Genomic DNA, 23,243 nt, shown 5'->3' with positions numbered 1-23,243 from the left:
GCGTTTACCTTGGTGATGAGGATGCGGTAGTGCTCAAGCAGGTCATGGTTGTCGTGGCAACCAGCCAGCAGCTGCCAGACTTCAGCTCTGAGTGGCTCAGGAATGCCGCTGCGGACCAATGAGGACAAACCTTTCGGGCGAGTGGACAGGTTCCCATGCCTGATGTACACACACACACACACACATTATTTTCCAATGTCGATTCAGTCACTTGACTTTACGTGCAGCTCTTTGACAATCACTTCTTTGCTGTGACAAGACAGGAGCTTTAATTTCGCACCTTCTGAAGTGTAAATCTTAATGATAAAGATACAACAACATTAACTCAGCTTCACTCAGTTTACTGATGTATTGCTTTATTACAGCAGTGATCGAGTGTCATGAAACTATTTCACTAACAGCAGAAAGTGCACCACTGCTGATGCACATCAGTGCCACGCTCCCAAAAAAAACAAAAAATCCTCCTTTAGAAAAATACACTGTCATCTCTTTTTAATGATGCTTGAAATATTCTCATGACACATTCATTGAAGGCATATGAATGCACTTCCCCAACAAAACTCACTTCATGATGTCGGTGCAGCTGAAAGGAAAACGGCACCAAGCGTCTCTTATTCTTTCTAACGACTGCGTCTGAAGCTGAATTTATCAGCAGCAGTTACTGTAACAAACGCTTTTTGTTGCAACACATTAATTAAAGAAGTAACAAATAAAAACTTTATTTTTTAAACTGGCCGTTCTATTAGGCGCCGCGCTTTAGCTCGCTCCATCTGGAGTGGGGACAAAGACGAGGGTAATTCATTAAAATGTCTCAGCTGCAGTTCGAGTAGGTAATCCATAAGAACTGGGATCATAAAACAGTCATGGTGCTGTAGTGGAAATCACACCGTGTATGAGGCAAAGTGGAGCCGACTTTTCTGATTTTAAGGAGGTGCGAACGATTCTAAATGTTCTGCACTTTGGTTAATATCTGACCAAACAACTAAAAGCTACAGTCAGTCCAGCTGGAAACACTTGGCTGTACGAATCAAGCTTAACGTTTTAAAATCAATAAAAACTGGGATTTAACATGAGCCTAAACTGCCAATTTCCTTTAGTTTTACCCATTTTTCAATCATCGAGAGTTTTCTTTAACCTGCATCACAATCTTAGCTACAGATGAAGGTTCATTGCTATGGAAGGAGCCCTCAGCTAAAGCAGACTGCCACCCAGCTATTGTCATGCTGGGTCAGTTGAATTGTGGATACTGTGATCGCTATGGTGCATTTCTTCCACTGCTTAGTGCCACTGCACGTATTTTGTCATTCGGTCTCAGTGTGTTCACATTTTGCCTCACCATCTATTGAGGATTCCTCCCCAGGACTCGAGGATTTTCTCAGGACAGTCTTTGGAAACGTCGCCGGTTCCACTGGAAATTTCACTGTCGCTATCTGCAAGACACAGAACAGGACGCCGGTGATGTAGAGGTTCACGATCCATCGCAATCCACGGGTCACGTTAACGTGTAACATACAGAAAGAAAGTAATGAGAGTTGCAATCAACTGAGAAGTCGAGGAGGATCGCAAACAGTCGTACCCAGAGTTAGGTTCATCTCACTTCACTACAGTCGCACCGATGAGCTAGTAAAGCAATATTAATGTGTGTTAGGAGCACGTATACCCTTGTATACCTGAGCATGCAGTTAGAGAGACAAACATCTTGACCTTTAACTCCAGGTAAAGCTGAATGTGTCGTCCTTTCAGTCACTCAGCACTTAATAAACACAGAGGGAGCACGACAGTTTGCATTCGAGCATTTTGCCACCTACCAGGAGAGCTGTGACCGTTTCTGTGACTGCTGTGCAAGAGCCAGGCAGATAAGATATTCTTTCCGATATCTGCACCCAACTAATAAATCCATATTAAGCTACTCTGATACGCAATGCACATTTTCAAACCTGTTAATATCGATCTCACAGTTTAAATGGAGGAAGGAGTGCCTGTGCAGCGCCTACACCTTCCATTATTGCCGTTCTTCTGCCTGATGGTTCGTGAGGCAGACAAGAGGCAATCAGCACTGCGAACCACTTGTGTTTAGATGCAGAAGCACTAATTGACTGTCTGGCCTGCTCTGCTGCTGGAGAGAGGAACTGATCCCCACACAGAAAGCACCCACGAGAGCAAACGCACAGATCCACACTGCATGTTGTGATACGGACGTGGCGTCAGTGACTATGCTGCACAGAAACAGGTGCTGACAGATGCACGCACTAGAGGGCGCCTTACTTCATTATGGACCTTCATGATTATTCCTACAGTTTTATATTGTTTAAAGGGGAACTAGAAACAAAACGAGAGGACAAAACTAAAAACCGCAAAAGAAAAATGCTGTTGCCTTAACAAGAAAATAATTTTTTTTAAAAAAGGTAAAATTAACGTTGAACCAAACAAAACTTATCAACTTAATGATGATGAGTCCCACTGTGTGTCCAAAAATTAAGACCTGTCATAGTTTCCTTCATGATATCACAGAGATGAAAATAACAGGATGCTTTGGCAGGCCTGACGCCGGACAGGGTAAGTGTCAGGCTGACATTTTCTTCCAGAGCGTGCAGCCACTACACTGACTGCACCGCTGCTCCTATATGTCCTCAAAGCCTTTAGCAGAAGCTTTTCAGGTCTTTATAAATGCTTGATGAGTCCTTTCAAATGGCTCAGACGCAGCACAAAGCAGCTACCTCTGTCCTCAGATTTTCCAAGGCCAGGAAGCGCAAATGCATTCCAACTGCCGGCGCACTCGCTGATAAAAAATAAAAAGAAACTGAAGACGAAGGCCATTACCTTTACCTTTAAATCTGCAGAAGGGGCTGCACACTGACTGTGGGATTCATGTCATGTTGAAAGCACTAATGGATTGGTTTGTCTATGTTAAAGCAAGCAGAAATTTCCAGTTAACGGCATGAAGACGTTTTAAATTCCATCTTTTACTCTAATGAACTACAAATCTAACATGACAGCAGTGCAGTGAACAAATCAAGCCTCTGTGATAAACCAAAGGAACATGTATAAAAATGGGAAGTGATTGTATGATAAAAACAACACACACGGATGCACAGACAAAGTATGATGTGAAAGAAAAGCACATCAGCTTTGGGGCCATTGTCCACATTGTAGCGAGGGCTGTGGGGGCGTCCACGTGAACGGAGCGTGTTGGCACACAGCAGTGGCATCTACACCCGACTGTATTCATTTCTGCACACAATGGGGCTGGCCTCCACCTCCACGGCCCGAGCGCCTCCAATTTTCAGCTCTGGGGGAGAAGCGGGCGTTATATAAAAAAGGCCCTTTCAAAGGCTCTCACAGCACCAGATGCCAGGGTGGCTTCAACGAGTCGGCAGACAGACACAGGAAATACAATTTTTGTCTTCTGTTCAAGGAGGGGAGAGAAAAAGTAGAGAAGCGTTTACATCAGCAGCAGAGAGGACGGAGACGATGAGATCAAGTCATGTTTTATGGCAGCTCTGAAGTGTTTAGAAGTTGATTTAATTTAGAAGCTTAGATTTTACTTCAGTGGGAGAGTAAAATCACATAAAACTGTATTACATTAAAACGTTTTTGGTTTGCCGTGCAGATGGAACCTACTGACATGTAAACTCGAGAGATTAGTGGGAGTGTAAGGAGTGAGACCAGATCCATGATCTGCATCTACAGTAGAGTGCTCTTTCCAAAGCAATGCAGAGCCATGAGTTACCGTTGCTGCCGAGCATCTGCTACATTACTAAAAGGAGCACGATGAAGATGCTGGCCGTTCTCACCCTGGTGAAGTGTCGTACAACAAAGCGACATCATATTCGCCGCTTTGGTGCAATTTCAGCCAGTTATGCATCTCTTGGTTTCTGTAACCTGGTGCATTGTGCCACCGTTGCTGGGTCAAAGGTCGGCTGAGTGACCGCTGGAGGTTGCGACCTGGTGAAATTGGTCACAAAGAGGGTGCACCGAAAACCTCCAGTGAAAGCTCGCACCTTCAAGCGGCCTGCATGAAAAAGGCCGACTTGTCTGCAAACATCCTCAACATACGCTGAGCTACAGTGAAACTTCAACACTGCAATCACAACTTTGAAGGCGAATGGTCCCGTTTCCTGTTTGCAGCTAAAAATCAAACGGATTTAACGGAGCAGCTGTTGTTTAAACATGTGTGTAAATATAGGCTGAGAATGAAGTTGGGTCAGCAACACAGTTAACCTATGACTTTTTAAAGCAGGCCAAATGTTATATGCATGCATGCGCACACACACACACACACACACGCACAGACACACACACGCACAGACACACATCTCTCTGTATCCATTTTTTTTTAACCATTTCTTAATATTCTTGTTATTTTTAACAAACGGTTACAGTCACATCAAGCTTTATGACAACTAAAATTTCATGTAGTAATTCATTGACATGATCTTTATTTGAATAAATTGCGGCTGCAAAGAAGTAAGAGTACTTCAGAAACTACATCAGAATGTGTGGACGGGGTATATTTGCACATGCGAGCTCGTGTCATTTTCCAAATCAGCACCGACATGATGTGCGTGGTCTAAATTGCGACACTTGCACCAACAGCGCTCAGGTGGAAATGAGAGTCCTGTTTATATTAGTGAACTGAAACTGGGTCATGTTTGAGGACCACTGGGTCTAACAGCCAGTGTTGGTGTCATTAATGTTTCGCCTCCATTTCTCTGGCAGCGCTGCAGTTACTGATGGTGAAAAAGTCAGTGTGCTCTGGCATATCATCTAAAGCCGTCGTGTTTAGATGCAGCAAAGAGTCAACAGTTTAATCAACACGCAGGACAGCAGCCACTGGATTCAGACAGTTTGCACCTGCAGCATCTTGTCATTATTCTGGAGTTGGCGTAGAATGTGACCTCCAAAGCACACACGCCGCTCAGTCACACTGTCATAGAGAGGACGCATGGCTGATTGTTTCCGCGTCTCACAAGCGTAGATCGCGGTAGGTATAACGAGCAGACGAATCTTCTTCCCCAGATCGATGTTTGGGGTCAACCAGATGAGCCGAAGCTGCTGGAAGACCGCACCTGCTTTCACGATCTGACACACTATGTCATGATCAGCATCTGCGCGCTTGCAAGGTTGCGGCCGAGGTGGGTGAATAACGGCGTCACTGATCCTCATGGAAGGCGGCCGGGCCAGATGGAGTGCTGGGCCGGGTGCTAAAAGACTGTGCTGTGGACCTGGCGGACGTCTTCACCTCTATATATAACACCTCGTTGTCCTGTTCACTGGTACCATCCTGTTTCAAAGCAGCAACCATCGTTCCCATCCCAAAACAGTCAAATGCCACATGTCTGAACGATTTCAGACCTGTGGCACTCACCCCCATTCCCGCCAAATGCCTGGAGAGACTGGTCATCAAACACATCAGAGCTGCTTTTCCACCATCCCTGGACTCGCACCAGTTTGCATACAGGGAGAACCGGTCAACCGAGGATGCGATCGCCACAGTGCTGCACACATTACTGGAGCACCTGGAACACAGGAACACCTATGCACGGCTCCTCTTTGTAGACTACAGCTCGGCTTTTAATACCATCCGGCCATACAAACTCCGTCCCAAACTCCACCAACTGGGACTTAACTCCTCTCTGTGCAACTGGATTGTGGACTTCCTCACTAACCGTAGACAGAGTGTCAGAGTGGGTAAGAACACGTCTTCCACCCTTGTGCCCCTCAGGGGTGTGTTCTGAGCCCTCTGCTATACACTCTCTTCACCCATGACTGTATTTCCTCCTGCGCGTCCAATCTCATTGTTAAGTTTGCAGATGACACTACAGTGCTCGGACTTATATCCAACAATGATGAGACAAACTATAGGACAGAGGTGCAACAACTAGAGTCATGGTGCCACGACAATAACTTGGTCTTAAACACCAAAAAGACCAAGGAGATCATTGTAGATTTCCGGAAGAGGGGTCATAACAACCATCTGCCTCTCTTCATTGGCAGTGAGGCGGTGGAGAGGGTGAGCAGTTTTAAATTCTTGGGGGTAACTGTGACCGAGGACCTGTCCTGGGGCAACCATATCACCTTAGTTGTACGGAAGGCCCAACAGCGCCTCTACTACCTGAGGAGACTGCGGAGCGCACACATTCCCAGATCTCTGATGTTGAACTTCTACAACTGTGCCATCAGCAGCGTTCTGACGTATGGATTTCTAGTGTGGTTCCCCAGCTGCACCAAGGCCGATCAGCAAGCACTCCAGCGGGTGGTGAAAGAAGCTGGCAGAATTATTGGAACAAGTCGCTGTCTGAGGAGGGTGCACAGTATCCTGCGGGACCAACATCACCCTGCGCGCCACCTTTTCCACCTGCTGCCCTCAGGGAGAAGGTACAGGTCTATACAGGCCAGAACATCCAGACTGGCCAACAGCCTGTATCCACAGGCTGTGAGGCTCCTGAACTCTCTGCCCCCCTCTCACGGACAATAACCATATCCAACTTCTTAATAGCAATGAACTTACTTGTCAGGTTCTCATGTTTACTTGTCATGTTCTCATGTTGTTGCTAAGGATTGTCTTATTGCACTGGAGTCACACTGGGTTAAATATTTACACTTGGGTTTTAAGGGGTATTTATTATTTTATTTACGGGTTGTACGGAAGCCCCAAATGCAATTTCATTGTTCTCTGACAATGACAATAAATAAATAAATACTAAAATACTAAATACATGACCCCGCTTGTTCCCGCTGACCTCCAAGCCCACTTTGGCCGCCTCTTGCCCCAAGCTTGATGTCCTGGTCTTCATGTTCTTCCAGATGTGAGCCAACAGAGCTGATCATCTGCACAGGCAGGGTCCTTCAGACGTGTTGGTGGATGCCAAGGTATCCCAAAGACATCTTGGTCTATTGCAGTCCAATGGCCAGAAGGAAGAGGAAGGGAGAAAGAATGCATCTTTGCCTCCCACTGGTCTCAATGTAACGAGTATATAAAATGTGTTGCATCACAAGAATCACGTGGCTTGCCGCGCAAATCCCCACAGGACCCGTATCAACACTTTCAAACACACACAGCTCCGTTGGAAGACCGCGGCTCAGGGGGTTGGGAAGCTCATCTTGTAACCAGAAGGTTGCCAGTTCGATCCCCAGCTCTGTCCGTCTCAGTCGTTGTGTCCTTGGGCAAGATCTTCACCTACCTGTCAACTGGTGTTGGCCAGAGGGGCCGATGGCGCGATATGGCAGCCTCGCCTCTCAGTCTGCCCCAGGGCAGCTGTGGCTACACCTGTAGCTGCCTCCACCAGTGTGTGAATGTACGAGTGAATGAATAGTGGCATTGTAAAGCGCTTTGGGTGCCTAGAAAAGCGCTATATAAATCATTATTAAACAGCAATATGTCCATGCATCTTTGCAAATGATTATAAAACATTAAACTGAAGAACAAGGCTCTGCCACAGAAACACGTCGAATGTGTGGCTGGTAAAAGTCAGTTTGGACTTACACATCGTTACGTGCAGCTACACCAACATGTCGAAGGACTTCAACAACAAAGGGCACATTTTTTCCATTTTTGTGGTTTTGAGGCGGCTTTCTAAATAAGAGTTAAAGCACACCGTCATTGACAGAAGGAGAAATAAAGACGTCTCACACTGCATTTGAATGGCCCAACGAATATTTAAAGCCAAAAGAGCCAAAAAGAGAGCGAAAGAGAGACACCTCAGTACCTTCATCTGCCTCCTCTTCCTCAGTGGGTGATGCTAGGCGTCCTTTTTCTTCATTGCTTCTTTCCATCTCCCTCTGGAGACTCACCACCTCGTACATAGCGTCACTCTGACCCCCCCTCTCTGGTGCCTGCTGGGTAAACATGCAGACAAATAATGTCAGGTTGTGTAAAAAAAGGGGGGGGGGGGATTCCTGTATCAAAATGTGTGCTACACTGTAGAATTAATGTGTAAGTCTTTTCAAGCCATGCTTTGAAATTACTTCAATTTTAATGACACATGTTCAATTATTTATGTTAAATCCAGAGTGTAATTATTACTAAAGTACAACATTAACGACACCTGGAAAAAAGAAAAGCATCATAACAGACTGAAGAAATGCAGAGAGAACAAAGACGTCGTCAGCTCGACCTTCGGTGTCACAAGCAGCTGATGTTGATTTCTGGGCCGTTCATTCACTCGAGCGCCGCTGCCGCGCTCCACCACCTGGTAGAACGGATCAATGAGCTGTATTGATCGGCCCACTTGCACGGCGTCTAATGACCAACTCACAGCACAAATTGGCAGAGAATATGAAGCCTGGCCTATTTTTAGAGAAAACTCGAGGAAAGATAATTTGCTTTGGCCTCTGCCAGCGAATAGTTAACCCCACAGGATAAATTATTAACAATGATAAAATCTGAAGTGAAATTTGGGCCAAAGAAGCCACACTGCACAAACAGCACCAACAGGAAGAGATTATAGGAAAATAATGAAAGCGGGGATTAAGCCAGACTGTTGATATATAAAGGAAGAACATCTCCATGCCAAATGTTACTGTTTGCTGAATGTTAGGATGTGAGGAAAGCACCAGTCCCGTGCAAATGTAGCAAACATAGCAAAGAGTCTTTGCTACATTTACCATCTACGAGCTTTGATCGTCTCTTTGTTCACAGTCCCAACACTTTCTGAAGGCTACCTAAAGCTTTTACGGGCTCACTTTATTTTTTCCATGCGAGCGTGAGTGCTCCCACTCCACAGTTCCATCAATGAAGGAGAAAAAATGTCCGGGACATTAAAGATCATGTTTCATTCATATTTTCAGCAAGATCATTTTAATTTCATGTTTTACAGTTTTCAAATAAATGAACAACGTTTGAGGACACTGCTATGGAAGCCCGTTTATGTCACTAAAAAAAATAAATAAAATAAATTCATTTAAAAAAAAAAAAAAAAAAAAATCGACTTAACTCGAAATTTCGAGTTCGCTCTGCCAATCACTAATCTACGTGAATGAGGTCACTTTCTTGTTACCCGGAAGCACATGGCGCAGAGGAACGCGCACTCAAAACCGGGTCGCAACAAACTGGCTCTTTCGAGAGTGCGTTGGCTGTAACGCCGTGTGATTCTGCTAATAACACAAGGATCATTTTTGAAGCCAGGCTGAAAACACTCAGCAATCTGTGCATTCATGACTGGATGTAATACCGGTAGCTTAGCTGTAGCATTTGTAGCTGAGGGCTTCAGCTTCCGGGTAACGAGGAAATGACGTCAGTCATGTAGATTACTGATTGGCAGCGCTAACTCGAAATTTCGATTTATTAACTTGAAATTTCGAGTTATGGATCCTTTTGTGGCGGAAACTTCCATACACTGCACAGCGAGTACTTTACTAATGATTCTTTAACTACCCATCTTCCTGCCAAAGGGTTCTGGTTCTGAAGGACTATACGGAGGTCCAGTTACTGGATCGAGGTCTGTGCCAAAATCTTCAGTAAAGTCAATCATTGTAGATTTTTAATGTGTGTTAGGATCCTTATCTTGGTTTAGGAGCCATCCATTTAAAACGGATCTGATTTTTACTTCCAGGACTTTAACTGAATTTAGGAAGTGAAAGGTTTCCCCAAAAACTTCCAGTTCACCTTCACTTGGCCACATGACCTGCACAATTACAATTACAAACCTCTGATGCTGATTTTTTTTTAAAGATGTAGACACAATAAATGTTTTTTACTGTTTGACTTCCACAGCAGTGGATCAATGCACCAGCACCCCTCCATGTCCAAGTTTCACGCAAATTCTGACCCAAACCTGTTTGCATTCTACTGTAACGTTTACATGCGCTCTCTGCTGATCGTTTAACTGCTGTAAATTGTTATTATTGCTTTCGGGGAGGAAAAGAAATTGTATAAATTTTAAAGTCTAGTATGGACTCATTCATGGAACTCAATCTTGAACTAATCTTGGATTCGGCCCAATCATCCAGCCTACAGCACGATGGTTTGCTGCCTGTTGTTTTAGTAAAGCACACACAGGAACTGACTCTTTGGTGTTTCAGATGCTCAATTTTCTTGGCAAAAACATGACAATAGGACTGCATATTTTATATGCATGTCTGTCACCTCTGATTGCCATCTTGTGCAAAAGCCTCCACACAATATTATCTTTTAATTAGTTCTTAACCACAGCACCAGTCCAACACTCTTCCATTTACTGAGGAGATAACTAGAGAGGCAATCAGGCAGACGAGTCAAACCGCTGCTGTTAATTACCCACGTGCACATAATGAGACAGTCTCTGCTTAGCTCCCACAATCCCAGACTTCCCCACACTCCGCTGCTTCGCCAGCTCCCCACGGCCCACTAAAAGTGATCCGCTTTTTAACAAGGGAGCAGAAGCTTGCAGCTTAACTGCAGCAAACACTCAGACGGGAGCGCCTTTGTGGGCGGGAGGTGCGTGAAGATGCACTTTTTTTAAACAAAGAAATGTCATTGGGAATTCCAGAGGGCAAAAATGTCTGAAACATTCCCCAACACCTCACACAGGAAGCGTGCAGCTCATCTTTAATCAGCGATGGCACCAACAAACCATGGTTCTGTTCCTTAGTTGCAATAAGATCAAATGAGATGAAACTTGGCAAAGTTGCTGTTAATTCAGCATTGAGAAGGTTGACAGTGTATCCAGACACGCGCTACATATCACAGTCTACTGTATAATTTTACAGCACGGAGAGATCCGACACTTAAACTCTGATGTTCGTTATAGTCACGCAGTTATTAATAAGACAGGAAGACTACACGTGGAGGAAAACTGGGAGCTGTTCAAGTGGAAAGAGTTAGCAGATGAAACATTAGTACCATTATAACACAGACCTTTAGCTTATTTGATCAGTGAAGGTGCGTTTTTCCCCTCAGTCTGACCACCTCCACTCACCCCCCGAGCTGCCATCCACTCAAACTGGGACATTATTTGAAATTCTAAGTGCATAAAATAATGTAAATAATGTGTCTAATACAAAAGGATAATAATAAAATCTCATCTTGAATGTCGTTCAGCCACCTAATCCAACTATTACATACTGCCCTTAAAGTATCCGATCAAACAAACCCACGTCTCATGTTACGGAGCGGCTGTAGCTCAGGAGGGAGAGCAGATCATCTACTGATTGGAAGGTTGGTGGTTTGATCCCTGGCTGCTCCAGTCTGCATGCCAGAGTAACCTTGGGCAAGATACTGAAGTAATCAGATTATTAATGCTCAACAGAAAACACTAAAAAAAGTGCCTGTATGAAGTGTTTTGAGTGCCTGTGTAGAAAAGTGCCATACAAGAAGCAGTCCGTTGACATTTTACAGTCGGTCTGTCAGATAAGCTTTGACGTCATCTACACACTCTCCTGTTATAAGGAAACAAGCACATGTGGGAGGTTTTGTAAGTTTCAGTAAAGATACCTGTCGGAGTCTGAGGTAGAAAGTCTCACTGAAGGTCTTGCGGCTGAAGTACCAGAAGCGCTCGTTTGACGGATAGACCCTGACTACAGTTTCCAACAGGAAGCGAACTGGCTCCACCACTTCGGTCACCACCAGGTCCACCGCCACCGTCATAAAGACCTGTTTATCTGCAGGAAAAGCAAGCATGATGAGACACTGGTGCCGTCTCTTTCTTTGTTACAGCTGCAGAGTTGCAGGTGACATTTAAGGCGTGCGTACGATTGCCGGTCAGCTATAGCTCAGCTTTCAAAGCATTCAGCGCATCGGTGTGTTCTCATTGTTTTTAAATGGTAAACCAGGCACGTCACATCAGCTCCCCTTTCCCAGAAAACAGACAACAGCAACTTCAGTCAAATCTCACTCAATGAATCCAGACATGCACATGTGCTGGGCTCTACTGTGAGGCAGACAATCCACACATCCTGCAGGGAGGCCACACCCCCTGGTGGATAAGCACTCCAAGTTCCCAACATGTCTGCAAGTTCAACTGTTCAGTGAAAAGTTTACACTACTAACTAAACCCAAAGCTTAACCAACCACTTCTAAACTGATGTTTCGATTTATGCAACAACAACTTCATAACAAAAAGCTCCAAATGAACAAATCACTTAATGTTTCTGTTCTGGAGACAAAAGGACAACGAGGCAAGAGACGTAGCGTCACAGCAGGGAGTTGAGCTATGGTTGATTAAGTCTCCTGACTGCACAGATTGTTATTAAAAGAAGTCCATAAGCCTCACGTGCACCGAGACTTCCACACCGTTACAAAATGCACGATAATGAGACGTTTCAAATACGATTTTCCTCTAATCTGTCTTTTTAAAGGGTCGGCACAGGGCTCCACACGTCACTAAAAATTAGCACAGAGCTAGATTGATGCTCAGCTGTACAGAGCTCAGCTTCACTACCTCCATCAACATCAACTTGCATTAAAACCTGCAGGTTTCACTTGCAGGACAAGTCAGAAAGCTGCTTTTAATTGGATTTCTTGTGAGCGTCCAAAGCTCAGTTACCTCTGATGCTCGACACAATTTGTTTATGCGTCCACATGTAAAACATGCCAAGCCGTAGGTCACACGGCCAGCTTCCACACAGCACAGAATGGATTAAGGCAATTATCACACCCACTCCAGTGCGAGCGCTTTCCCAAATGTGACCTTGAGCTTTTAGCAGTCGCACCGACAGTAATGTATGGAAATAAATCCTGTTGCATTTGTATTTTTATTTTATACACATGTTTGTAAGGCTAGTAAACAGGTACTCGTGGGCTGTTATGCTGTGCGGCGTTTTCAGGGCAAGAATGCAAACGCAGCCCGGTTGTTGGCTTTGCAACATATAAAGTATCTCGGATCAGTGTTGAAACTTTATCCTCTACAAACTAAAACAGGTCACATCAAGCTAGAAGGAGAAAAGAAAGAAAAGGAGTAATAACCTTTAGGCGTGTCTTCATTCAGTGGTTGAAAGGCCGCCATGTTGGGGTTCCAAGTTCCTGTGATAATGTAGGCCTTCCCGTCAGAGCTCTTCCCCATCGATTCCTGCGTACGGATTAACTGGTGGATTATTTTCTTGTAACAATCTTCTGGTTTCACAGCGAGCCGAGTTAGAGTTTGTGCTACTCACCATCTCTAGTAGATGCATGTCACTGTTGCAGACTTTCTGTCCTGGACTCAGCAGCATCCCAAAACACCTGGAGGGAAGACGCAGGAAGTTCAATCCACAAATCAATATCAGCGAGCTGCATTCAGTCTGCAGAGTCGAGACGGGCAAGAAACCGGGCGACGCAAACAGCTCAATGAGTCAAACTGCACTTTTACACGGTATGAAATGCTAAAGCTTAGTAACTCAGTAAGATGGTGTTGGTGAACAATGATTAACAACCACCAGAACAAACTCCAACATCCAGAATTAAGAAAAGTTAGAACAGGAAACTACTTTCTATCATGCACTGAATATTTGTGTAACTCCTGCCTGCTTTGACTATAACAGCGCACAGCTCCGACTGCTGCTCGCTGTCCCCCGGAGGACCCAGACAAGCATACATGACCATTTAAGGACGTCTCCTCACACTGGAGCTTAACCAATAAGACTTCCATAAAGTCTGTAATGCTGTTACTTATCCTGAAGTGACAGTGGACTAAAAGCTGAAGGCTAAGATTACATTTAAGGAGATCGGGGAATAAGTGCAGCGGGGTGCTGCTCACCTCTCGATGCCCAGCTCCTTGTTACACATCTGTTGGACTGAAACCACGACCTTCTTTTGGACGGACTGTCTCAGCTTGAAGTAGAACTTTTCTCTGTCCTTGGGCACGGGGCTGTAGGGAGCAAGAAGGATGAATTACTACACAAGTCCAGATGACTGCATGTGCAATAATGCTCATGTTAGTGCCATCTGTAAACTTATTTTCCTGATCTTTTCTCTGGGGAAATTATAATAATCTGAGCGTGATTGACAAAACATTACAAGTCCTCCGTTCAGTCTCTTCACTTCATCCCATCTCAGAAACCAGAAGACAGCATGAAAATGAAAATTGATCTCTACGTGTAATAAGATGATTTAAGATTATCAGCTTTATGCTCTTTGCAGGTGATAAAATACATTAAATCTTTCCCAACATCTGTCATCATGACAGTCCTGTGATGAAGAGAGGAGAAATGCAGGTGTATTTCTGCACGTGTGATCATGTACTTGTAGTTGCCTTTGCCATCATCCTCTTTGATCTCCAATGTAACAGTGAAGGTATAGAGATCACCGTCAGGTGGACTGGACAGCGTCGTGTCTCTGATGTCTGCTGGTCGTGAAGAACGCCGAAAGGCCGTAGAGAAGCTGTACAAGATACGACTGACCTGGATGGACGAGGACAAGAGAAGATGGTCAGTGACGGAGGAAGCTTTGCAGGTAAAGATGATTAAAAAGACAGCATGAGTGATCACGTATGGATCAGCTACAGATATCAAATAAATAACTCTGTATACACAAATGAAGAGCCGAGCAAGAAAAAAGACAACAGCGCCCTCAGCTGGTTGAATAGTGTCAGTACTTCTAATTCCGTGGTATGTTTACATCAAAATACAGCACATATACAAAACACAAACAAAATATTTGTAATAACATGATTTCCTGTTCAGAGCACCTCTCAACTTGCACGGCTGCAAAAGCCCTAAAAATGTGCTGAACCTTCAGTCGTCCAGTGAAGTTCTTGTTTTAGAGTCTGTGTGTAGGTAGAACATGCAAACCACCTCCAAGCTGCTCGCGAAACCCTCGTCTGCAGCTTCTGGACAACACAAAAGGTCCAACAACCCAACATTCACACTTCTCTTTAAAGAGTACAGCGCTCACTTTTCCATTTTGTTACACTATGTGGGTAAATCACTGCAACACGACAACCCACACATCTCACAGCCGTTCTAAGACAGCCATAGTTTGCAGTCCAAAAATATGGAATATCATGAAATGGTCAAAAACCTTGCAGGCTGTAGGAAGAGTGCGTCAGTGTCTGTCTGTCAGTCAGTAAAGGTACAATATTATGTTGGTGTCTGCTCAAAGCAGTCAATTAATCAATTATTTCATTGGCTGCATCAACAGGAGGGTCTTTGTGGAGTAAAATACGTTTGATGCTGCAGTTTGTCACAAGAAGTAGAAAACTCACAGCCTCCTTGATGTGGCAGGAGAAAACATGAATCTGGAAGTCCTCCGAGCTCCGGTAACTCTCGGTGAAGGAAAAACAGTCACCTTCCACAGAGCCCTCTTGACCTCGAGCACAGAACAGCACCTTGTAGATCGGGAAGGAGGCAATCTCTATGCCTGTAGCCTGGTCCACAACCCTGGAGATTCACAATTCATTCTCAGACTTTCAGTGTAAAAGCACAGACTTATAAATGTATTCATCTGTGATGTACATAAACAGGAGCGTCCTCTAACGAGTTTCATCACTAGGTCTACGTTTCACTTCATCTCACTTATCTGTACAGTCTGGCTGACCTGACAGAGCCCTCAGGACCACAGGGGACATGCAGCGTGATGGGGATGGGGATGGCGCTTTCAGCTCGCAGGGTGGCCATGGCCCTCTGTGCCTCCGCCTCATTACGAGGGGCTTTGACCCAGGTGCAACCCAGGTAGGACAGCTTGTTGAACTGCACACTGTCCTCCTCCAGGACCGTTGGGCTTTGTGGTGGTGGACATGCTTCTGTGAACGGACATGAAGGTTTTTGGTGTTTATTTTTCTGTTGACCCGTGTCAGTATAACAGCTGTTTCACTAGCATGTAAAAATAGCAGAGAGGAAACCACAAAAACACTGAGAAGAAGTAAAGATGAAAAGAAGGTGAGGAAGAGTGATACAGGAAGTTGTGGGGTGGGGGGGGTTCTTCTCTAAAAGGACTTAACCCGGAACTTTGAAACTCTGCAAACAGGAAGCAGAACAATGCAAGCTGCAGCTGGACTTCCACTGCTGAGTGGCTCTTATGCTACATCATGCAAACCAATTCCTCTTCGCTCCCTCTGCAGCTGTGCAGCAACACTGCTTCAGAATCACTGGCAGCTTGGAAAATGAACGAAACAATAAGAACAAAGTATGGATTTATGGGACTGAATATTGTTTTGTACGTGTAAGGTGGGTGTCAGTGAAGATGTTTAATGTGGCCCATCGGTTGGTCCCTGCACTCACTGGCTGCCAAAACATCAAGACATGCCAAAGCATGGAAATAATCCCGTGTGGTTTAGCCAAGGGAACGAGGAACCCAGCAGTCGTGAATGTTCTGCACTATAATCTGCACACTTTAAACATCACTGCCATCCCGTGAGCTTTTCACCACGGAGCTGGCAGGTTAAAAACCAGCCTGACGTTGTGTTCCAACAAGGACCTTTGTCAGCTAATGGCTGCAAGTGTAAACACTGCTTCAGAGTGTTTGTTGAACCAAAGTATCAGTATCAAGGGTCAAAGTCTCAGAAGTGGCAACATCCGAAAGTTCAAAATATATATTTATAATAATAATTTTAGCTTTCTAAATATATAAAACGTCACCTAAGTCGATATCTCTGCTTTGATTTACTTCTGTACTCATTGACCTCTCCTTAAGAGAGCATATTTAAGGTTAATAAATATTCATTTCTTTACTAACGAAAGTTTTTCTTTCCTCCATGTACAAAGCAAAATGTCCTTGCTAATGCACACATGGTTAAAGCAACATCAGAGTTCAGATAGCAGCCTTGCTAATCTGATATCATTAAAACTGGATGTGTGTGTTTACATATCTTTGTGGGGACCAACAATTGGAGGTTTACCATGCTCGTGGGGCCGACAGCCCTTATGGGGACAAAATTCTGCTAACACAAGTTTGAAGACATTTTTCAGACTCAAAATGTGTTTTTTGTGTCAGGGTTACAGTTAGGTTAGGCAGTCATGTTTGATGGTTAGGGTAGGCAGCTATGAATACACACACCTGTGTGTGTGCAGCACACAAATTAATGTTTTCAAAGCAAGAATGTGGAAACATTACTTCTTTTGTTCTGCAGCGTTTACAGCGAACAAACACTGAGTGTGTTCACATCACTGCAATAAATAATAATCACTGTCCCACGACGTTATAAAGATAAGCTTTACAGAACATGACGACCGTATACACCATCCATCCAGTAACAATGACATTGGTACGTTTTGATTAAACAAGTTACCTTTCAGGAGAATACTGGAAATGTCCAAGTATCAGTGTTACAGTATATTATACACTTAACTTGATATCAATGCTTTGCGACTGGGAGAATGGAAAAAACAGACCTGAATGTGTACCTGCAGGCTGGGTCTGTAGGACTCGGCTCTCTGGTTCCTTGTGCTTCTCCATCTTTTCCACATTGCTCTTCTCCACCTTCACTTCATCATCATCATCCAACACCTCCTCCATAGCTTTTTCCAGCTGTTCACTCCCATTCCAAGACATCTTAGTGAGAAAGAAGCAACACAGAATGTGAAAGTTTAAAGAGGAACAAGGAGAGATGAAAACGGGGTGGAGCAAAGGTGACAAACCAAACAAAGAGGTCTGTCTTTAACAGATTTAATCAGCTGACATCCACAGAATTACATACAAATGCAGGTATAAACAGTCCCAATGAGTGGGGATAAAACTAATCAAACTGGTGATAACCCAGGCACAGCAAAAAGCGGATTTGTAAAACCAGAAGGACAATGATGCTCAAATGTGCTCAGCTTCCAGGCAGCCAAAAAAAGAAATCGGTTAAATATGAAATTGCATCCATATGCGGTTCCGACCTTGAGTCTTGGTTTTCCCTCGGAGCCCTGCGGTGAGCCTGCAGAGCTGGACTGCACCAGAACAAACTCCTCACTAGTGACGGTGGCCACGGACTCAGTGGAGCTGCTGACTTTGCCCAGTGAGGAGTTGTCATCCATGGCTAGCCGCTTTCCTGAGGGCTGGCCAGGGAGAACAGGGTGAAGCTCTCCCCTTCCCTCCTGTGTGCCCAGCTCCAAAGGAAGGTATCCTGCATACACAACGAACAGAGCAACACAAGACCATTCAGCTGCTCTTCTTACAGTTTGGTAAACAGCATTTAGACTTTGAAAGCCTGCGATGCATTTAAACACACAAGGCAACACGAAACCACAGTTTTGCAACCCAAGACATAAAGTTTCAAGACCCTAATCCAGGCACCTTATCATCTTTGACTTAATCCTTGCCTAGTAGTTTGGAAAATCTGTAAACTTAACCTCAGATCTGCAGTTGCTAAATTCCTAAGATTGTTTGCATGCCCTTGGGGTGTGATTAAAATCTCTTAAATCTCTCATGTGCCACTGAGAGCGTCGCTGACGGGCCAGGCTGGCAGCTGAACGGGCTCGTTGGGCTTTCCTTAATGTCCACATGTTTAAGACAAACATGCTGAACTCGGGCATCTTTATCATTCAGCCCCTTTCTTTCTTTCTGCTGCACTACTACTCTGTCATAACCAAAGAAATATTGACAGTCATCTCTAAACTACTTCCCTCACACCCTTTTATGGAGCAAACTTCATGGGCTGTGATTCAGCACAATTGAGTTTTTCCTGCTAGCTAAACAACAGATTACTCTGGCTGGTGATTACTTCTTGTTAGGCTAGCATTCGTTTCTATCCAATGCCCTTTTTACTTTGCATTTGTGGACACGTGTGTTAACCACAAGCACCCACAAACACAGTCTGGACCTCTGTGCCAGCCCTGCATGTCACACCCTGGGAGTTGTTGAACAACACAAAGGAGCATGCCACATGCAGAGCTCGTTGATATGCGGTTATATGCAAGCGCAGATAACACACTCGCATTCTTCAGCGCACAATTACGCTTGTGCAACTGTTTACATAAAAGGTAACACCTTCATTAGCAGTCAGGCCGAGCTGAAAAACAGCCGGTCACACTTGACTGACTCCCAAAAAGGAAACTATTTTGGGAATCAGTGAACCATTTGCTCTATTATCAGCAGCTAAACAGCATAAAATTAATTAGTTTAAATATGCAACTGAAACTTTTCTCTGTTTTGTATAATTGTAACCTGCATGTGTTTTTCTGTATCATTTTAAACTTCATAAAGTTAGACGTCACCTTAGGCAAACCCAACACCAATGCATCGTTTAAATCTATTGTATCTAGCGGGGTTTTGCTGCATTTATGATGACACTGTGGGGCTCGGGGGCGAGGTGCAGGGTGGACCCAAGCCTTCAAATTGGCAAACGCACATCGTCATAGTAATGAAAGAGGTTATTCATTCACACAGAGTGAAACGATTACATGCAGACAGAAGGCACTCATTCACGCTAACCCAGGCAAATTATATTCATACATGCATGTGCACACAGACACAAGCAAGCACTAGAAAAGCAACAGGGTCATGTGCTCCATTCAGACTTATTCAGTTACACAAAGCACAGACGACACTCCCATCGACTGGCTTACGGAAGTAGCTGCAGTGAGAAGAACCAGTGAAACACAGACAGCACTGAGAAAGTTTGTCATTTATAGCAAAAGCCTCCTTTGCTTGTGTCGGACTTACTCATGCTGAATCACACACTATTAATCATCACTGTGCAAGTACAAGTCTGCATGCTCCACACAAACAGTCGGGTATAGACAAAGCAGCACAGACTCTCCTGTATTTGTCAACAAAATCTTTCATAAATAAAACCAAACATTTAAGAAGCTTCTGAGGTTAAAAAAAAAAAAGCTTATGACTGCTGACTAATTTATCAATCATGATCTAACTTTAGATCAGTAAGCCAGTTGGTCATTTCAAACCTTACTTCCTACACATTGTGCCGTTTCTGCTCGGGCTGAAACGTCCCTTCCAGAAATCTGCACCCAGTCATTACCAGCCTGTTCAGCACTGTCCCGGATGATACCAACAACTGCCTGCATGGAAACTGTGAGTTGCCAGTGGGTTGGACAGACTGCGCCCACATGAGCTGGGCTCACCAGCCACAATATGTCTGTAAGGGTGAGTGAGGACCCTGCTGCTCTATCGCAGATACAACATTTTTATCTACAGCGTGTGACCTGACCCCACGTCCTGGAGGATGGTGGACACAAACACTCGTGACACTTCATTTGAGGATTGGCTTCGTCTAATCCCAGCTCTTCCATGTGTTTTGGCATCTTTAGCTGCAGCTATCATTGCAATATGTCTCCATCGCATAACTTATTGTGTTTTAGACGACGTGGCCAACCTGCCGTCTGCTCCTTTGCCTCCTGTCATTGACAGAAAGATTAAGTGCCATCAGCGCGCTGAATAAACCTGCCATTGCACCACAGCAAACCTGTTAACCTGGTACAAAACATAATACATTGAAAGGGTTAGGTTAGGGTTACTATTTTAAGAGCAGATAAGCCGTGTTTCCTTTACGTGCAGTCATTTGCCTGCATCTACATTTCAGCCAGTGCACCTGTGTTATAATCAAGCATATAAAAACTGCTAACTGGGTACGTGTTGGACAGGTGTCTCGTGTCTGACCAGGTAGTCTCTTTCTAGGATTTGGGTGTGGCATTCACACTGACAAATAGTTCATTTCCCTGTATCCATGTTCCTGTAAGGCCAGCAGGGCAAGCTGATTGATTTCATTGATACAAGTAACCAGAGCCAGGTCTGACATCTGAACATGACTGAGACATCTCCACACAGACAAAATTAAGTTAAAGAGCTCTGGAGTTTGCTGGTGAAAGTGACACCTGACACCTGTCACTGAATCACTTCCCGTTAGGTCTGACACCACAGTTATTTTCATGCAACTTGTACGTTTTTGTTTATAGCACTTTCAAAATTACCTCAACCAGCAGGACGTTCAGGGTTTCACACTTCAGTGTACCTTTGAGACAACATGTGCTGAACACTGTACATCACAGCAGCACATCAAGAGCTTTTTAGTAAATCTAAAGGGCCAATTGTTCCAGTTATACTGGTTAGCTTTCAGGGCCGCTGTGTTAAAACACTTTTTAAAGTAAGCCAAAGAAACACCCTTGGTTTGAAGCCAGGGACAAAGCCCAGCCTGTCACTTGTTTATTCCAGTTTACTGTATGCGTTAACTGGCGTAGGCTGTTAACGCATACAGAAGCTTGTTTGTTGTTAAATACTACCCGTTTTTCTCCATGTCAATAAAATTTTACAATCTTTTTATCACTGATTAATCTGACAGTTATCACGTTATACGTGTGTGCCTGTACGTCCAAAAAGATTCTGTTACAGGTTGTCCTAGTTAAGTCTTTTCCCCATAAAGACTCCCATCTGATGACTCCACACATCCCACGTGGCAAATAAAAACCCCAAAATATTTTGTTAACTCCAACTGGGAATTACTCTGAATCTGAGGAACTATGTGCAGTTCCCCAGTACTCAGTAAAAGCGGCTTTATTGACTCGGACGACGGGACAATAACGTTGTATTTGAGGAAACAACGCTTTTTACAGGAACACATGAAAAACGGACGTTTGTATCACAATAACAATGATGAAGCCAAGTCCAGTCCCAGGAGACACGTGGATCTAGCTAAAAACAACAGAAAATAAAAATGCATATCAGGACGTGATAATCAGCTGCTTCACACAGCAGCACCCACGAGTTCACTGGTGAATCTGCAAAGAATTACAAACAAAGGCATTAGATGTCCTTTGTAGTAAAGAGCCCGGCTCTTTCCTTAATCATCCGTTCTCTTCTGCTTATCCAATTCAGGGTTGTTGGGGAGGATGGAGCATAAAGACGGGGTCCACACTGGACAGGTCACCAGTGTGTCGCAGGACTGAGAGGCAGACGACCAGCTGCACTCACATTTAGAATCACCGATCAACCGAACCCCACCGAGTCCCTGTCCTTGGACTGTGGGAGGAAGCCAGAGTAGAGAGGGAGATCATGCAGAGTGTACACAGAAAGGCACCAGGGTTAGAACCTGGCTCTGCTGTGAGGCTGACCCCCATGCTACCGTGCTGCCTTTAATCAGAAAACACTGACACACCACTTCACTTGTTTTCCTCTCCAGCTGGCCACGAAACATGATATTCCTCTCATGTTGCCAACTAGAAAACAGCAGTATCATCGCACCTCCTCCCCGTGTTCTCTCACAGAGCAAACCCTTATCATTTACATCTTTTAAACCCCTAGCGCCATCTCACACATCCAGCTGCGGTTTGTGGATAAAGTCCTGCACGTCTCCTGTACTGATGATGTCATCCTGGAGCTGATACACAGACAGGGGAACAGCAGCTGGGACCATGTACAGACACATTAGTTTGAACACTTAGCTAAAGCTTTCTGAAAAAGACACGTTCAGGTGTTGGCTCGGAGATCTTTGCACCGCCTTCACCTGGCAGTGTTTGTGGTTTGACACTCAGAAATGTTTTCTCCCGTGTTAAGGGGAAATTCTCTCGTTAATTACTGCAGTAAACTGTTACTGCTCCTCTCACCGATGATGACTACAGGCCCGTATCACCACCACCGCAGGCTAGCTCGCCATACTTGGCAGCTTTCTTCTTCAAACAGCAGTTTAACGACAGCTGAACGACATCGACATGGCATTACGCCAGAAACGCATCTCAGCTGCTGTCAAACACACATTTGTAAAGCGAACAGATTTCCTTCACTAGCTAACTGAGCGCAAACGACAGGCGGGCTAACTTATCCACAGAGCCACTAACACCACGCTGACACGAACACAAACTTGTCACCAGCACAACTCGAGACAAGTAGCCAGTTGTCAAAAAGGTGAAGGCAGGGTTTACATTGCAGTACCTGTACGTGACAGGCTACATATAACAGCTAAAGCTAAGTTTGGCTAACGCTAACCAGCTCGAAGTCCAACACACTCAGACCACTACTCGGAGGGAAAATGAGGGGGGGGGAGAAGGAAAGCGCCATTCGTGTAGTTTGTGAAGGTAAACGTGACAGTGCGATGATCACAAGTGTTGATAAGAGAGCTGTCAACTTACTTGTTTTGAGCCTCAGAGTTGCCTGCTGGAGTTGCAACGAAGATCGTGTGTGTTTGAGATGAATCACTCGGGAATCACTCGCTTTCCGGTTTGGAATTTTAGCGTTATCTCACGCATGCGCCGTGCTCCTATAGTCTGGCTGTAGTAAACTGTATATATTTATACGTCCTTCGTTCGTGTAAAATTGCCATATTACAAAAAATAAAAGCAAACTTTTGTTTTTGTTAAACACGTGGTTACAATTGACTGAAACTGAGACTAAATAAAGACTTTGTTCTGCAAACTGATGACTTTATCTTGTAGTGGTTGTGTGCCTCATGACAATGATTACCCGGGGGTCAAACTTCATG

General features: G+C 44.5%; 1 protein-coding gene across 3 annotated transcripts in view; it reads right to left on the bottom strand.

The window, feature by feature from the left end:
* rabgap1l (RAB GTPase activating protein 1-like) overlaps positions 1-23,101 on the bottom strand; it is a 92,367-nt gene extending 69,266 nt beyond the window's left edge. For 2 of the 3 annotated variants that reach the window (XR_003270114.1, XM_026147220.1), the window contains exons 1-13: positions 22,894-23,101; positions 17,713-17,939; positions 17,224-17,383; positions 15,431-15,635; positions 15,099-15,273; positions 14,138-14,295; positions 13,653-13,763; positions 13,072-13,138; positions 12,884-12,986; positions 11,414-11,580; positions 7,710-7,839; positions 1,337-1,430; positions 9-159 (exon numbers count right to left, since the gene is read on the bottom strand). Coding sequence is in view for 2 of the 3 variants with exons in the window: in XM_026147220.1 (XP_026003005.1) it covers positions 9-159; positions 1,337-1,430; positions 7,710-7,839; positions 11,414-11,580; positions 12,884-12,986; positions 13,072-13,138; positions 13,653-13,763; positions 14,138-14,295; positions 15,099-15,273; positions 15,431-15,635; positions 17,224-17,383; positions 17,713-17,850 (1,659 nt within the window). In the remaining variant the exon portion in view is untranslated. The remainder of the gene's footprint in view (positions 1-8; positions 160-1,336; positions 1,431-7,709; positions 7,840-11,413; positions 11,581-12,883; positions 12,987-13,071; positions 13,139-13,652; positions 13,764-14,137; positions 14,296-15,098; positions 15,274-15,430; positions 15,636-17,223; positions 17,384-17,712; positions 17,940-22,893) is intronic. The other variant, XM_026147221.1, reaches the window with a different exon arrangement.
* Between the last annotated feature and the right edge of the window lie 142 nt (positions 23,102-23,243).

The sequence above is a fragment of the Astatotilapia calliptera genome, chromosome 17, assembly GCF_900246225.1.
Source record: "Astatotilapia calliptera chromosome 17, fAstCal1.2, whole genome shotgun sequence".
NCBI classification, from domain to species: domain Eukaryota; kingdom Metazoa; phylum Chordata; class Actinopteri; order Cichliformes; family Cichlidae; genus Astatotilapia; species Astatotilapia calliptera.
The sequence above is the reverse complement of the archived record's forward strand: the minus strand, read 5'-3'. Positions and strand labels throughout refer to the sequence as shown.